Genomic DNA, 17,403 nt, shown 5'->3' on the forward strand with positions numbered 1-17,403 from the left:
AGAAATAGAATATTTTCTGAGCTACAAGTGGATGGTATGCGAGCACTGTCGGTGCGGGTGAGAAAGGCGAGATCCCGTTTTAAGCAAAGGCGAGCTATGAGGAGGCAGGTGATTTCTTCAGTAAAGCGTTGGTGCAAGAAAGACCCGAGAGTTTTCGCAGAAATCTCTATAATGGGCGAGTCCGTGCGAGGCCTGTTGGATTCAGGCGCTACACACAGCATGCTAGGGTGTAATGGTCAGGAATTCCTGGAGAAGCTGGGCGTGGAGGCTCGTCGATATTCTTCTATAGTGAAGGTAGCGAATGGGGAAGATCGCGCAATCGTTGGCCGAGTAGAATTACCGGTGAAATACAAGGGAGAGGTAAAAAGATTAACGTTTTTCGTATGCCCTTTCTTGGAACAGGAAATTTACTTGGGGGTAGACTTTTGGCGGGTATTCTCATTGGCTCCTGAGGTGATGGGAGAAGGTCCAGTAGGGGCATCTCACAGATTAGTGGAAGAAGTGCTGGCTGATCAAGTCGCTCACTATGTGGAAGGCCCGGAGAAGGAGATAGTGCAGGAAGAATGGGAGTTGTCAGAAGAGCAAGGGGCAGCCTTGGATCAGGTGAAGGCAGAGTTTCTGACTCTCGAAGCCGTAGGCCTGGGGAGGACGTCGAGAGAGACTCACAAAATTCAGTTGGTGGAGAAGGCCGAGCCAGCGATGCAGGAAGTGGTGTGTGGTGAGGTGGACAAAATGTTGGCTTTGGGAGTCATCGAGTACAGTGATAGTCCGTGGAGCAACCGTACCACCGTGGTGCGAAGGCCGGGCAAAAATCGTTTCTGCCTCGATGCCCGAAAGCTCAACAAAGTAACCATCAAGGACGCTTACCCACTTCCTAGCATCGAGGGGATTTTGTCGCGTCTCGATCGGACGATATATATCTCCAGCGTCGACTTAAAATTCGCTTTTTGGCAAATCGAGCTGGACGAGCAGAGTCGACCATATACGGCGTTCACGGTGCCGGGACGGCCTCTGTACCAGTTCCGTATGATGCCCTTTGGCCTCTGCAACGCCGCACAACGCCTATGTAGACTGGTCGATAAGGTGATTCCGGTTGAGATGCGTTCAAACGTCTATGCGTATCTCGACGACTTGCTGATTATAGCTGAGGACTTCCAAACGCACGTGAAGATTCTGCGACAGGTTGCCGAGCGTCTACGAGAAGCAAATTTAACGATAGGGCTGAGCAAATCTCATTTTTGCTATAAAAACATTAAATACCTGGGATTTAGAGTGGGAGGAGGAGCGCTGAAGATGGATCCGGATCGTGTGTCGGCCATTTTGCGCATTCCCGAGCCGCGATCTGTTCGAGAATTGCGTAGTTTCCTGGGAACTGCGGGCTGGTACCGGCGCTTTATGAAAAAATATGCTGAGATGGCCGGTCCGCTCACAGACGCCCTGAAAAAGTCGGGAAATGGAAAGTTTAAATTGACGGAGGAGGCAAAACGAGCCATGGGGGAGCTAAAAGCTGCACTCACCTCGGCACCAGTCCTGGTACACGCGGATTTCAATCAGCACTTCTACATACAGTGCGACGCCTCACATTATGGAGTAGGAGCCGTACTCTTCCAAAGGGATGACGAGCAGAACGAGAGGCCCATAGCGTTTTTCTCTGCCAAACTGAATTGCCACCAAAAAAACTACTCGGTGACAGAGAAAGAGTGTCTGGCAGCCCTCATGGCGATCCTTAAGTTCCGTCCGTACGTAGAGCTTATGCCGTTTACAGTCATAACTGACCACGTCAGTCTCAAATGGCTCATGACCATGAAGAACCTGGATGGTCGCTTAGCTCGTTGGTCCCTTCAACTGCAGGCCTTCGATTTCGGCATAGAACACCGGAAAGGAGCGGACAATGTAGTGGCAGATACATTGTCACGCAGTATTGAAGAGCTGGAAGTGGATCCGAGTAGTATCCTGGGTTTTGAAACGGTGGAGTTTGAATCTGGAGAATATCAGGAGTTAAGGAAGGAAATAACAGAGAACCAAGACCGCTTACCTGATCTCCAGATTGTTGACGGCATGATATTCAAGCGCATGCGCTTTGAACGATTGGATGATCAACTGGAGGGCGCCGTCTGGAAATTGTGGGTTCCGAGTTCGCTGACGGCCGCGTTGATAGACAACGCACATTCGGACGAGAAGACAGCGCACGGAGGAATCGCGAAAACCTTACACTTATTGCGTAGGCAGTTTTACTGGCCGAACATGGCGATAGAGGTGCGGGATTATATCCGACGGTGCACCGTGTGCAAGGAGTCGAAAGCGCCGAATTATCGGATGCAGGTCGGGATGGGGCAAGAAGTGGTCACTGAGCGCCCGTTCCAAAAACTTTATATTGATTTTTTGGGCAAATATCCGCGGTCAAAGAACGGTCAGGCGTGGATATTTATTGTAGTTGACCAGTTCTCTAAGTTCACATTCCTAAAGACCATGACCAAGGCCACAGCAAAGGAAGTTGTAAGATTCCTCGTTCACGAGGTGTTTTACAAGTTTGGAGTGCCGGAGATGATTCACTCGGACAATGGGGCTCAGTTCGTCTCGAAAACTTTTAAGGAGATGACCGATGCATTCGGAGTCACTCATAAGAGGACGCCAGTGTATTCTCCGCAGAGTAACGCAGCCGAGCGCGTGAATCGCACAGTACTCAGCGCGATTCGGGCGTATCTGGAAGACGATCACCGGGACTGGGATGTGCATCTGCCGGAGATAGAACTGGCTATTAGGAACTCGGTTCACGAGGCAACAGGCGTAACACCATTCTTTGCAGTCTTCGGGCAGCAAATGTATTTGCATGGGTCATGCTACAAGCTGGCAAAGCGACTGCGGTCAATCGGCGAGCATGACATATCGCTGCTGGAGGGTCAGGACAAGCGACAACTCATCCAAGAGAGGATTCGCGCTAGTTTACATCAGGCATACGAGCGTAGTAGGGTAAGATACAACCAGCGAGCTCGGGTGTTTTACGCGAGGCCGGGACAAGAGGTATTCCGCCGAAATTTTGTCCTTAGTGACTTTGGAAAAGGCTTTAATGCCAAGTTCGCGCGCAAATTCATCCGATGCCGGGTAGTGAAGCCAGTAGGAGAGAACGCGTACGCTCTGGAGAACCTTAACGGCCATCCCATAGGAGTGTACCACGCCAAAGACCTGAGAATGTAGTGAGGTGTGGGTGTGGCCTACGTTGGGCGCGGCAGAAGAGTGGAGGGCACGCCGGCGTGTGCTCAATAGTGTTCCGGAATCCGGTGGGCATGCCCACGCGTATGTTGTCCCTCCTGGGACTGACGACATACTCGTGGTGGTGTTCCAGTCCCACCTGAACGATAGGTGGCCAGGGCTGAGCGACGCGCCATCTAGCGGAAGTCCAGGGAGGCTCGGGGGGAGCTGGAGCCGTTACTGGGGATATAAGGAAGAGAATAGGATTAGATATATGTATTAGTAAGGGAAAAAGGGATAAATAGGAGTGAAAATATTAGAAAACGTGGATTGGATTATAGAAATCGTGGAGCGTGGACGGAGTAACGTCGAAATTGGAAATTTTGTGCTTAAAACAGAAAGTTTGAAGTGAGTACAGAAAAGGCGGGCGATAAAATAGGTTGTAATGCAGAAAATTTTACAAACAGCCGGCAAGGAATATAGCCACCAGAACCGGGCCAGAAGGTTTCCTGGAGAGGGACACTGGAGTTCGAGAAAGTCGACTGCAGAGAAGAAGACTGCCCAACGGAACCTGAGTGAGTTCGTTCCAGTTGCGCGTGTGTGAGCCAAGTAGCGCGGGACGTGTGAAGGGGGAGGGTGAAAGAGGACGATTTAGCTGCCAGGGCGATTCTAGCCACACCGCACGATCGTTGCATCGCCTTCCAGTGCGTGCCACACGTTTGGTCTCATTCACCAAGTAAAAACCCCGAAACCCTATTCACACACACACACGCGCGCACACGTATACACGGACCTATATAAATTTAGGGCTGACCGGCCACGTCCAGCGATCGCCCACGTCGTTTGAACTTAAAGAAAAAAAACATAATCCGCACTCCAAACACCGTCCCACATTAAATGTTATTTTGTTCCGTGTGTTGTCCTTTATTTAGTAATTAGTATTAGCTTAAACCGTTTAACGTAAAATCTTGGCCATTGAAAAAAAATATGTAAAAACACCAACACCTTTCACGAACCTAAATCTGCGATCAGCTGTTCAGTGCCAGAAGATTAACCCTTAGTGGGTGACGCGGGGGTCCCATCAGTCCACCGTATTTGGTCGAGCGATTTGTGGAAAAATATTGTTTATTGTTTATGTCCCGGGGACCCTTAACAAGAGCTCTTGGTAGGTTAAGTCTCCGTAGGGGCCCGAGTTAAATTAACTCCCGTAAAACTGGATCCACTCATCTACACATATTCCATTACGTATGGGTGAGGGTATCCCTGTTGGTTGAACGAAATTTCAGCAGTTATTTCCTTGTTTGCCTTTGTGTCGAACGTTTTGGTGTTTCTTAGTGGTTAGTGATAATTTTGAGTATAGCTATTTATTAATGAGAAAGATGAAATTGTCAATTTACGATTATTAAAGCTTGGATATATATTGAAGCATGATGCATTAAATTTAAAATAGAGGGAGGACGCGTGGCGTAAGCCATGGATTAGGCCAGCCGTTACCGTTCCAGCAGAGGGTGGCCAAAATGAACGTTGTGTTTGGTCACAGGTAGGGCGGGCGCGCGAAGTGATAACACCCAAGCTTCACCCACTTGATAGCCGTCTGTTTATGAGTTTCTTTGTCTTTAGGTTGTTGGTAGTTTTGATGTCCCGAGAAGTAGTATGTCTCCTTTTTTGTCTACATTTGGCGGGAAAGGGGAACTACCCAGCCCTGGGGTCGACAGCTAGCCGGCATTGCCCTCTGGGAAACAAGCCAAGTGTAACAAATGGCGCCCAAATTATTTTCGAATTCGCATGCATCTGGACTGACGCAGGTTCGGGTGGTATTACAAGAAATGTCACTCGGGCTGGTAAAGGCAGATGAGGGGAATGAAAAAAAATAATAAATTTAGTGGAGAAGACGACAGCTCGCGAAGTGCAGTTTAGCTGTCCCGGCAGAAGTCGCTGCTGCAGGCTTAAGGTGAGCGTAAAGCTGGTCCTTAATGGCGCGGGGTGATTGATGCTAGGGATGGATAGACGGAGGCAGTTAACGGATATATAAAATATGTGATAGGGACTTACGAATTACAGTTGAACATTTTGTCGCTATTCGATGTCGCAAGTGAACGTAAGTCACTGCCGTTCAACAAAAAAATGGACAGGGAGTTTGCGACGGACACATTGCCTGGTGGACTGTGATATCGAATAAATCTGTGATGGAATGTGATATTGGAATAAGTTAGAGTAAGTCATGTAGGTAAATGTTCATTGTAGTTTCGCACCTGTTTGTTTAAAACAAAGCCGCTTTCGTGTTTTTGAACCTGTTGTCTGTCTGCCGAGAGGTGGTGAGGAGTAGGTGGCCCGGGAGTCGTAAAGACAACCCGCGATGCATCTGTTGTCATGGCAGATCGGTATGATGGATGACAGGAACAAATCACAAGCAAAGTGAGCTCATGCACCGTGAGGCTTCTCGTTTATCGGCCATCGCTTAGAGCGATGACTAGAGTAGATGACAGGCCACACAAAGGTGGTGTTCGTAATTGTAGGATATCCGTAGGGCGACTGTCAAGTGGAGCGCAGAAACTGGAGCGGTTACTGGTCCCGGCTAGTCACGTGTCCCCCTCTTAATGAATCTTGTAAGAAGAAGAAGAACTGTTAGGAATTTGTGTTGTTAGGTTTTGTGTTGTGTTGAATGTGTTTGAAGTTTGAGTGTCTTAGGTGTCGATCGAATATACATGTATGTTATTATTTATTTATTCAAATATTTAATTGCATATATCTCGTTAACGGCGCTGGTTGGCGCAATATTTATATCGGTATTTGTTTATTTATTTATCGGAGTATTTATTGGTCCGAAGCGTGGTGTTATTTATTCTTACTAGTTATTTCTTTGGGTATTTATTTCTTTATTTATATATATTATCTTAGTTTAGGAGTTTCCCTTTTTTTTTTTGTAATATTGGTGTTGCTCGGTGCAGATGCCACAAGAAGGGGGTAGTCGACAGTATCATACGCGATCACGCGTAAACAAAACGGTGGACCAGATAGGAGAAGTGTCAGGGTCGATGTTTGATCAAGATCGGGAGGAACTTGGAGCTGTGGGTGGGTTGCCAAGAACACCGGTCCAGGCCAGGTCAGAAGAATGGCCAATGTCCGGTCCTACACCCACGCTTGCTTTCGAACTGGCATCAGCAGTCAACGTATCGTTGGCTCAGGCTCATGCGACACACAGGGCAGCGAACACTGACTCGATTAGTCGGGTGTTGCAGGAGGAGTTGCGTAAGGGGTTTATCGAGAAGATGCACCAACTCAACGAGGTACTCCAGCCGGTTAGACAGCTGCAGCAGCAGAAGGAACCGCAGCGGGAGGAGGTTCACCACGAGCAGGAGTATCGAGGAGCAATCCCGAAAAGGAAGCCGTCTAGCACGACTGATGCGCCGATTCCGCCACCAAAACCATTTTTGGCTCGCTCGGGGCGAGGTGGTATTGGTCCGGAACCGTCTTCAGGAGTAGGACCGACCGCATCCAGTGAGCAGCACCAACGGGGTGGGCATCAAGCGCGAAATTGGCGAAACCCGATAGCACTCAGACACTCGGGTCAGGGTCGTGGCGAGGGTAGGAGAGCTGGTGGGATTCCTCGAGAAGATCCGCATCCAAATCCCCCGGGTTATAGACCTTGGCCACGGTGGGGCCGAGTCGAAAAATGGGACGTGACGTTCGACGGAGACAGCAACAAAATGACAGTCGAGGATTTTGTGTTCCGAATTGAATTCCTACAAGCCCAATGCCGCTGTCCGTGGGATGAAGTTCTAAAGGGATTTCATCACCTGGTTACAGGAAACGCGCGGGAATGGTACTGGCAGTACATCCGTGATCATGGCGGTGGTGTTTGGCAGGAACTAAGGGGCGACTTAATTGCTCGTTTCCGAGGCACGGCGTCCGAGTTCGACCGCATGAGAGAACTGCGAGAAAGAATGCAGCGGTCAAACGAGAGTGTGAAAGACTTTTTCCATGTCATGAGAAAGCTCGCGTCGAGGTTGGAGATGCCACCACCTGAAAAGGAGATGGGAAAAATCGTCAAAAAGGCACTCACAGATGAGATAGCGAGTTTCGTCTACGGCTTACGGGTTTATTCCTTAGACCAACTGCGGGATGAGTGCGTGGAAATAGAGGCACATCTGAAGAGGAAGGCTCGATCTTCGTGGCGAGGAGCACCCAAAGCCACAAACTATGGTCGCGGGCCGAATGCGAACGTCAGCGAGGTCGCGCAGGATCGGTCGATTGGCGATGAAGAGGCAGAGGTCATTGAGGAAGCGCAAGTGACACAGCGTGATCCACAGAAGTTGATTTGCTGGAACTGCGGGCAGACTGATCATGGCTTTAGGGACTGTATGGCATCGGAGAGTCGAATTTTCTGCTACCGGTGTGGAAAGCCCGATGCATATTGTCCAACCTGTCCGAATTGCGCGGGAAACGTGAAGAGGGGTGCGATCCAAGCAGGCGAATCACGCTCACAGAAGGGAGGATTAGTTATATGTATTAGTAAGGGAAAAAGGGATAAATGGGAGTGAAAATATTAGAAAACGTGGATTGGATTATGGAAATCGTGGAGCGTGGACGGAGTAACGTCGAAATTTGAAATTTTGTGCTTAAAACAGAAAGTTTGAAGTGAGTACAGAAAAGGCGGGCGATAAAATAGGTTGTAATGCAGAAAATTTTACTAACAGCCGGCAAGGAATATAGCCACCAGAACCGGCCCAGAAGGTTTCCTGGAGAGGGACACTGGAGTTCGAGAAAGTCGACTGCAGAGAAGAAGACTGCCCAACGGAACCTGAGTGAGTTCGTTCCAGTTGCGCGTGTGTGAGCCAAGTAGCGCGGGACGTGTGAAGGGGGAGGGTGAAAGAGGACGATTTAGCTGCCAGGGCGATTCTAGCCACACCGCACGTTCGTTGCATCGCCTTCCAGTGCGTGCCACACGTTTGGTGTCATTCACCAGGTAACAACCCCGAAACCCTATTCACACACACACACTCGCGCGCACGTATACACGGACCTATATAAATTTAGGGCTGACCGGCCACGGCCAGCGATCGCCCACGTCGTTTGAACTTAAAGAAAAAAAACATAATCCGCACTCCAAACACCGTTCCACATTAAATGTTATTTTGTTCCGTGTGTTGTCCTTTATTTAGTAATTAGTATTAGCTTAAACCGTTTAACGTAAAATCTTGGCCATTGAAAAAAAATATGTAAAAACACCAACACCTTTCACGAACCTAAATCTGCGATCAGCTGTTCAGTGCCAGAAGATTAACCCTTAGTGGGTGACGCGGGGGTCCCATCAGTCCACCGTATTTGGTCGAGCGATTTGTGGAAAAATATTGTTTATTGTTTATGTCCCGGGGACCCTTAACAAGAGCTCTTGGTAGGTTAAGTCTCCGTAGGGGCCCGAGTTAAATTAACTCCCGTAAAACTGGATCCACTCATCTACACATATTCCATTACGTATGGGTGAGGGTATCCCTGTTGGTTGAACGAAATTTCAGCAGTTATTTCCTTGTTTGCCTTTGTGTCGAACGTTTTGGTGTTTCTTAGTGGTTAGTGATAATTTTGAGTATAGCTATTTATTAATGAGAAAGATGAAATTGTCAATTTACGATTATTAAAGCTTGGATATATATTGAAGCATGATGCATTAAATTTAAAATAGAGGGAGGACGCGTGGCGTAAGCCATGGATTAGGCCAGCCGTTACCGTTCCAGCAGAGGGTGGCCAAAATGAACGTTGTGTTTGGTCACAGGTAGGGCGGGCGCGCGAAGTGATAACACCCAAGCTTCACCCACTTGATAGTCGTCTGTTTATGATTTTCTTTGTTGTTGTTAGGTTGTTGTTAGTTTTGATGTCCCGAGAAGTAGTATGTCTCCTTTTTTGTCTACATTTGGCGGGCAAGGGGAACTACCCAGCCCTGGGGTCGACAGCTAGCCGGCATTGCCCTCTGGGAAACAAGCCAAGTGTAACATCGTTAATATTTTCTGCCATTTACCTGAAGAAGGTGAACTATTTAAATAGAGGGGGCTTAAGTGGGCTAAATTCGTTTTTTCATCATAACGAGACGCTATATTGTTGTTGGAAAAAAAAAACAGCAATCGCCGTAGCAAGAAAATAAGTCAAGTATTTAAAACAAACCAGTCAAGTAGAAAATTGATTAATTTATTGGATAAAATTATGTGGGCAGGACTGAGAGATCTACCTAGCTAGTAATATTCGACGGAATATCAAAAACGGGGAATAGTACGATAGATCTTGAATTCGTCGGTATATCTATGGTATATTTGGGTATATTTCTTATGGTCGGACATTATATTTGAACAATAAATCCGCGGCACACTTTTGTTTAGCTTCCGAATAAATATATTATTAAGTGAAATGGAGGCTATTTTAAATACGCAGTTTCAGCAGCTGGAAGATATCATCGGGGAAATATTAAAAGTAAAAAAGAGCGTAAGTGTTAACAAGCTGCAAAGTCGTTGGTTCCTTATTTTCATTATTTTTGTATGCAGGGGCAGAACTCAGACACATTGCGAACTGCGGCGGCATTGAAATTTGTTGCATTAAAGCATGCAAATCGAGAAGTTAAACAGAAAATAAAGTCTGGACGGGATAACTTACACTTGGAAAAATGTAAAGTGGACATAAGTCGGTTGCAATTGCAAAATCTTCTGTACGAAGTGAGCCACTTGAAAAAGGACATCGTGCGTTGCGAGAAATTCCAGAGTCGTGACTCCAAGTTGGTCCTGCTCTCAGACACTGAGTATTTTACCAAATTGCCGGGAATTGAAGATAGTAAAGTGAAACCAGAATCGGAGCACTACAAGCATTTGCAGCGCTTAGAGTGTGAACTGCGTTTAAGGAAAGACCTGGATGAACAGAAAAGCTCATTGAAGAACTCCAAAAAGGAGCTGCAACAAGAGAATCTTAAACAACATAATAGGTACGTTTCATTCGCGCCAGCTCTACGCACCCTAAAGAGTTCTACGAAACCGCTGCATGATGCACTGCAGCTTTCTCTTGATGTTGAATGGAAGCTTAGTGCTGTGGTCAAATATCTGCCCAAGCCTCTTTATATATTATTCATCAACCTGCAATGCCTTCAACGTGCGAGCGATGAGCCATCATTCAATGTTGAAGTGTTAGGATATGAAAGTGAAGCTCAGATGCAGGAGTTGACAAACCTAAAGCAAAACCCAAAAGCAAGGCGCGACTACTCTGAAAGGGACATTGAATTGTCGGGAAAGCCTGAGGAAAATCCTTTGAACAAAGAATTAAGTCCTCATCCTCTGCACATTCGCATCACGGTAAGATTAAACCAAAACATACGACTATAGAAAAATACCTTAACGTTTGAACGGTCTCTAGCTTGGCTCTGCTGGCTCGATTCAACTGGGGTTGATTATTCGCTATTTCGAACAAATTAAATGTGCGACAGCATGGCCCCAATTGAGCATTTCCAATAATACAAACCATCAAGGGTAAGTTTTAGCGAGTGAATTGCTTTAGCAGCAACTATATTTTAAAACATTTGCATGTTTTTAGGGATACTAATTTCGTTCAGCATCTCCTTCGGCATTTGTTTGCAAACGATTTGGGTAATGAAATACCTATACCCGGTATTCAATACGATGTAAGACAAGCAACAAGCTATAATTTTCCTATATATATGTATGAATCATAAAATTATATATTTGCGTTAGTTACAGAATAAGGATCTGACACCAGAGGAATGTATACAATATCTGGAGGCTGAGGACTTTGGAAAAGCATACTGTTGGTTACAAAGTATATGCTCTATACCAACAGTCAATAGCTCGATGTTGTATAAGCATGAGCTGAACTTGAATAAAAGCATGCGGGAGACCATAGCTCGCATTACACGGCGCTGGAACTCTTGGTTAAATCTAAGTCAGCAAATACGTGGTCTGACTAACAAGGACATCGATTTGTATGCACTAAAAGAAAATGTCTATCCTGCGGCCTTGTCTTGCAGCCTAGTGCAGTGGACGGCGATCACTCTCGAGGAATTCCTAGCCCAAAATTCAGACGTACTAAACATTTCTCCGGATGGTAAGGGCATAACATACAATTCCTATCGTGCTGTGATTGTTCGTGGCTCTGCCAAAATGGAGTGTTTCATTCGAATACCGAGTAATTATCCATTGGAAATGCCACTCTGGATATTGAGTGTGCATTGGAACGGTCGCCGTACATCGCAGAATAATGCAGCTATCAAGGTTAGTTTGTTCAGACTTCCATGCGTTATATATAAGCTTAGGTTAGGTTAGGTTAAGGCGGTAGCCGGGAGGGGGGGGATAAGAGCCTCCCGCCCCCAAGCTCACTTGGACCTAAAAAAGGTCCGTTGTGTTGCCGCATGGGCATGTGCCCCTTCGCGTTGCCCGAACCGTGAGAGCATACTTCTGCAGGTTAAGGGCAATCCCATCCGGTGGCTTGGATGTATTTGGACAAGGTCCCTGGTTTGATTACGGACAGGTCCGAAATTTCCGTGAGGAAAGCGGCCCCGAGAATACGAAGACGACGATTTCCAAGGGCTGGGCAGTGGCAGAAGAAGTGGGGGACCGATTCCTCCTCCTCCTCGTCGCGACAACTCCTGCAGAAGTCGTTATGAGGGATTGACAGTCTAGAGGCGTGAGTGCCGATCTGCCAGTGTCCCGTAATGGCTCTAGTAACTGCAGAGCACTGTGCTCTGCTGAGTTTATACAGCTCTGCTGAGCGCTTCTTCGATCGATATGGCCATATCAATCTTGAGACTTTACAGGAAACGGTTTGCTGCCATCTCCTATTGGCATTTTGCTCGAACAATTCGTGCGTTAGGAGCCTGCAGGTAGCCAAGGGCATCGCTACTTGCTCCCTCTCCGGTAGGAGAGGAATCGTAGTACCCTGCCTGGTTAGCTCGTCGGCGGCGTCATTCCCCTCGATGTCCCTGTGGCCGGGGACCCATATAAGGAAGAGATCTAACTGCTCTGCGATCTCGTGCAGAGACCTGCGGCAGTCATTTACAGTCGCTGAGTTCGACGATATTGAGCCTAGAGCTTTGATAGCTGCTTGGCTGTCCGAGAAGACGCACACTAAGTGCGTATCTAGAAGTAATTTGGAGACAATCGAAATGGCCTCCTTGATGGCTTCAACCTCCGCTTGGAACACACTACAGTGATCCGGGAGCCTGAAGCAATGACTGATGTTCAGCTCGCTGCAGTAGACTCCGCCTCCCACGCGGCCGTCTAGCTTTGAGCCATCAGTGTAGAAGTGGACCGCATTTGCAGGTCCTGGTTCGCCCATCTCCCAGTCCTCCCTAGATGGGATTGATACCTGGAAGGGCGTCGAGAGGTGATCACTGGGGATACAGTAATCTGTCCTCTCTGGTAATTGCGGGAGTCTCATCAGGATTCCCGAGTGCCCAACCGCGGATGCTTTCCACAGTCTGGCTTCTCTCATTCTGAGGGCGGAAAGTGTTGCCACCTTCTTTCCCATGAGATCCACAGGGAGGAGGTCCAGCACAGTATCCAGGGCTTCCCCTGGAGTAGTGCGTAGCCCGCCAGTTATGCATAGCTCTGCCATGCGTTGAACTCTGCTGAGTTTATTGAGGCATGTCCTTCTGTCCAAGGCTGGCCACCATACCACCACTCCATAGAGCATGATTGGTCGTATGATGGCGGTGTAGAGCCACCGAACTATATAGGGGGTCATTCCCCATTTTAGTCCGATGGCTTTCCTGCAGGTATAGAGGGCCACTGTGGCCTTCTTTACTCTATCCTCTATGCTCAATTTCCAATCGAGCTTTCTATCGAGGATTAGGCCAAGATACTTGGCGTTGTTGCTGAAGACTAGCGTTTCCCCACATAGTCTTGGGGGAATCAGTACCGGAACTTTGTACTTCCTAGTGAAAAGCACCAGTTCCGTTTTAGACGGGTTGACGCCTAACCCGCATTTGTCTGCCCATTTCGACATTTTCGTGAGAGTACTTGTCATGCACTCACACAATGTCTGCGGAAATTTTCCGGAGAATGCTATGGCAACATCGTCCGCGTACGCCACCACACGGCAGCCACCCCCCTCTATCTCCCGCAGCAGTGTGTTCACTGCCACGTTCCATAGGAGGGGCGAGAGGACTCCGCCCTGCGGTGTGCCTCTGCTGACAAATCTGGTACACGTTGACGTCCCCAGTGATGCCTCAACCGTCCTGCATTGTAGCATCTGATCGATCAGGCTCACCGTCCTGGAGTCAACGCCCAGATCCGTCAGTGCGCCCGTGATGGCGGTCGGAAGGATGTTGTTAAAGGCGCCTTCTATGTCGAGGAAGGCTACTAGGGTGTACTCCTTAAAGTTAAGGGACGCTTCGATGATCGATGTGATCGAGTGTAGGGCCGTTTCGGTGGATCTTCCCTTCCGATAGGCATGCTGGGAGTCTGAGATCAGACTGGACGGAATGCACGCCGTAAGATGCAGCCCCAGGAGCCGCTCCATCGCCTTTAGAAGAAAAGACGATAGACTTATGGGTCTGAAATCTTTTGGGGCAGTGTGCGAGGGCTTGCCTGCCTTGGGTATGAATACGACTTTGGTCTGAAGCCAGGTGTCAGGAATGCACCCGTGGGAGAAGATTCCCTCGTAAATTATTTTGAGCCAGTTAATGGCTTTATGTCCCGCGTGAATCAGTTGGGCAGGGAAAATGCCGTCTGGCCCCGCGGACTTGTAGGGTTTAAAGCTTCTGATCGCCCAGGAAATGTTTTCCTGGCTTAGCAGTCCCAAGATGGCATTTGAGGCGACAGAAGGAGGCGCGAGGTAGTTGGGTCTGTTTTCATCGCAGCCAGGGAAGTGGGTATTTAGGAGAAGATTTAGCGACTCCTCGCTGGACGTAGTCCACGACTGGTCGGTGTTCTTCAAGTAGCCCAGGGTGGGTGTTGTCTTCGAGAGAACTCTGCGCAAGCGTGAGGCTTCTGAGTTACTCTCGATTTCGCTGCAGAACTTACGCCAGGAGGCGCGTTTGGCTTTTCTAAGTTCTTTGTTGTAGGTTGACAGACTGGCCTTGTATTCGGCCCAGTTTTGCTCAACGTTTTCAGCCTTAGCTTTATTGAAGAGTCTCCGGGAGGCTTTCCGGAGTTCACCCAGTTTCGGATTCCACCATTCAGGTTTCTTCCGGCCTCTGTTCTTGCCAGAGGGGCATGCTTTGTCGAGCGCCTTATTGCAGGCGTCGGTAAAGATCTTAAGAAGACGAGTCGTGGCCTCCGTGGAGAACTCCTCCTCAGATGGGGGCTCAGGGAGAACACGACAGAGGTAATCAGAGTACCGAGTCCAGTTTGTCCGCCTGATGTTTCGGAATCGGACTGGCTTCGGTACTGAGAAGGAGAAGACAGTTTCCACGTACCTGTGGTCCGAGAAGGAGTGCTCTTCCAGGACCCTCCAGGATACAATGTTACGCTGTATCTCATGAGAGGCAAGCGTGAGGTCCAGGACCTCCTTGCGGTTTTTAATGATAAAGGTGGGATCACTACCCCGGTTTAGTAAGACCATCTGAGTGGTCAGTAAGTAACTGAAAAGGTACTCACCCCTTTCGTTTGTGTCAGTGCTTCCCCACTGACAGTGATGTGCATTGGCATCGCACCCCACAATTAGGCCGATGTCCTTGGCCGAGCAGTCTGCGATTAGAGCCCGGAGAGGCGCGTGTGGAGGGGGGTCTGTTTGTTCATGCCCCATGTATGCGGAGCAGATCCTCAGTGAGCGCTCCTGGCCTTCGAGGCTCACTGCGGTGTGGTCTTCATTGCTGAAATTTGGGAGCAAAAATAGGTGCAACTCTCTTTTTGCAAGAATGCAGGTACGAATTTTACCTGCGGTTTCAGCTACATATAGCTTGTAGTCAGAAGTCCTCAGACCGGAGACCCTGTTTCCGAGGATCCAGGGCTCCTGAATGAGGACTATGTCGGCTCCATCCTTGGCCAGGTGGAGCAGTAGAGCAGCGCATGCTGCCTTACAATGGTGGAGGTTTATCTGCAGGAGCGTCAACGACATTCCTGAGGCTCGCCTCCACCATTGTTACTTCTAGATCGCTGTCAGGGGACTCCGGCTCCTCCCCGACAACGATGTGGCTGAGACCTCTGGCTAGGTCGCTCTCGTCGAACGCGTAGTCGTCCAAGATATCGTCCGACATCATGGACGCCGCATCCGACGCCGGGTTGTCTTCCTCGCACGAGGCCCCCTCTTTCGGGATCTCCGGCAGCTCCGGGTCTGGCTCGACCTCCACTTGCCTGCCCTTGCGATCGGACTTGTAAGTGGATATGGTGACCTTCTTGTAGCCATAATCCACTACACCGTCCGACTTTGCGAGGAGATCAATGGATTCCTCATTTAGGACGAGGATAACCTGGCGCCTCTGCCCTTGGATATCCTCCACCTTTGCCACCTTCCAATCGGCTGTAGGAAGGTGGGGGTTGCAGACCTGCAGTAACCTGAGGATCTTCTCAGGCTCTGCAGGCTTAGCCGAGACCCACGCTCTGGCTCTCGGGCGACTAGGGACATCTTCCCACTTCACGGCCTCCAGTTTCGCCCCTGGATAGACCTCTTTTAGGGCCGCCACCGCCTTCATGTAGAGGGCCGCAGAGCGAGCGTCTTGGCAGGCGATGGCTTTCACCTTGCCTTGATGCCACCCTGCGTCCTCACACTTTGGCGGTGGTCCGCCGTTCTCCTCCAGTTCCAGTAGGAACCGGTCCTGGAGCTCGTTCTCCACCAGGTGCCACTTATCGCGAGGGACATGGCCGTCCTCGGCGCCCCTGTCCAGGACACCGATCAGGGTCCTGCCCCTCGCCACCTCAGCGAACGACCGGTTCGTGAGGTGGGTCTTCACCCGCTTGGCTTGCTGGGCTTGGCCTGGCTGATTTGCGGGGTCCTCCGCTGAGCGTTGCCGCTTGTTGGCGGCCTTGGCTGCGCCCTTTCCGGCTTTGGCTGGCTGGAACAGTGGAAGGATTGAGCAGGCCCACAGCCTCTGCTCCTTTCCTTCGGCTGACGCCTTGAAGTTCGGGTCTTCGTTGGACAGGATGAAAGCCGCTCGTCTCCTGTCCTGGTACGACGGCTTTCCACCCCGTGGTGCAGAGACGCTGCCCGCCGGGGCTCCCATGGGTTCTTCGGTCCCGGTGCGCTCACCAGCCGCGATTACGCTCTGCTTGGCAGCCACCCCGGTATCCGCTTCGCCCTTGGAGCCACCCGACTTGGAAGGACCCGATTGGCTTTTCGGGCCCCCCTCACTGCGGCTGCTGCCTGAAGACGGTGGACCGACTCAGTCTCCTTCCCCGTCTTCTTTGGACCCGGTTTCCCAGGCGCTGGTGCAGAGGGATTGGCTTGTCCCTCCGGTACTTTAAGAGGAGTACCGAGCTCCTTTGCGGCTTTGTTGGTTTTTATTTGTTTTTTATTTGGCATAGTAGTTCCCACGAGTAGGCGGGGAGGGGATGGTCACCCGAGGCATAGCCCGCTTGCCCCGGGAAGCCTGATTTAAACTGGAGGTCGGCAGGTATCCAGAGGCCGCATATTAGCGACCGGGCACCCCCCCGGCCATGCATCCCTCGGCATATAACAGTGTCACCTTGGATTGGGGTAATTTCACTGAGAGTTTTCTTCTCTCCGCCCGACTACCATTCGCCAGCATCATAGCAGAGACATGACCGTGCTAGGACCTGTTTCCAGCCGCCCTCACGGGGAGAGTATAGTCGCACTTCCACCGGTGTGCACAGTTACGGCGGGTGACGGTTCGCTCGCAACCCTCTGTGTCCTAGGGGGGGGGTGTGAGACGCAGACCGCACCGGGTATTACTAACCGGAGCGGCTGCGCCTCAGTTCCGAGTTCACAGTTGTGCGAGCCGACCCGTCATCCGTTTGTCCCCCTGTAGCACCCGATGGCTGACGGCCAATATATATAAGCTTATTTTGATACCATTTTGTAGATGATGGAGTACTGGACCAACTCATTGCAACCCCAACAGCTGGAAGCAAATTATCGTATTCTGTACGGACAGCTTTTCCGAACTATTTATAGTTTTGACATCTTTCTGGAGACAGAAGGCTCAATGCAGACGACTATAGAATACACCAAGGAAAAGCCTTATATAAGTGCATTTGCAAAACGATGCCGATTGCGTCCATATAAATACATAAAAAAGGGTTCCGTACACGCAATCAAACCATAAGGACC

At 49.5% G+C, this 17,403-nt stretch overlaps 1 protein-coding gene and 1 long non-coding RNA gene across 2 annotated transcripts; one reads left to right on the forward strand and one right to left on the reverse strand.

Annotated features, from left to right (window-relative positions):
• Positions 1–216: 216 nt before the first annotated feature.
• Positions 217–443, reverse strand: LOC117189530. Its single transcript, XR_004473430.1, has 2 exons — positions 412–443; positions 217–283 (listed from the first exon to the last, which is right to left on the reverse strand). It is a non-coding gene; the product is annotated as an uncharacterized LOC117189530 (long non-coding RNA).
• Positions 444–9,541: 9,098 nt separating this feature from the next.
• LOC117191634 (THO complex subunit 5-like) lies at positions 9,542–17,398 on the forward strand. Its single transcript, XM_033396446.1, has 6 exons — positions 9,542–9,660; positions 9,720–10,514; positions 10,576–10,688; positions 10,753–10,840; positions 10,911–11,447; positions 17,156–17,398. Exons 1-6 carry the CDS (start codon positions 9,586–9,588, stop codon positions 17,396–17,398), a joined length of 1,851 nt encoding a protein of 616 aa, XP_033252337.1. The 5' UTR covers positions 9,542–9,585.
• The last annotated feature ends 5 nt before the right edge of the window (positions 17,399–17,403 follow it).

This window comes from Drosophila miranda (genome assembly GCF_003369915.1).
Source record: "Drosophila miranda strain MSH22 chromosome Y unlocalized genomic scaffold, D.miranda_PacBio2.1 Contig_Y1_pilon, whole genome shotgun sequence".
NCBI lineage: Eukaryota > Metazoa > Arthropoda > Insecta > Diptera > Drosophilidae > Drosophila > Drosophila miranda.

Coding starts and splice junctions, on each gene's coding strand:
- LOC117191634 (XM_033396446.1), top strand. CDS start 9,586: ATGGAGGCTATTTTAAATACGCAGTTTCAGCAGCTGGAAGATATCATC. Junction 10,515..10,575: donor CTCTGCACATTCGCATCACG/GTAAGATTAAAC, acceptor AACGGTCTCTAG/CTTGGCTCTGCTGGCTCGAT. Junction 10,841..10,910: donor TACCCGGTATTCAATACGAT/GTAAGACAAGCA, acceptor TATTTGCGTTAG/TTACAGAATAAGGATCTGAC.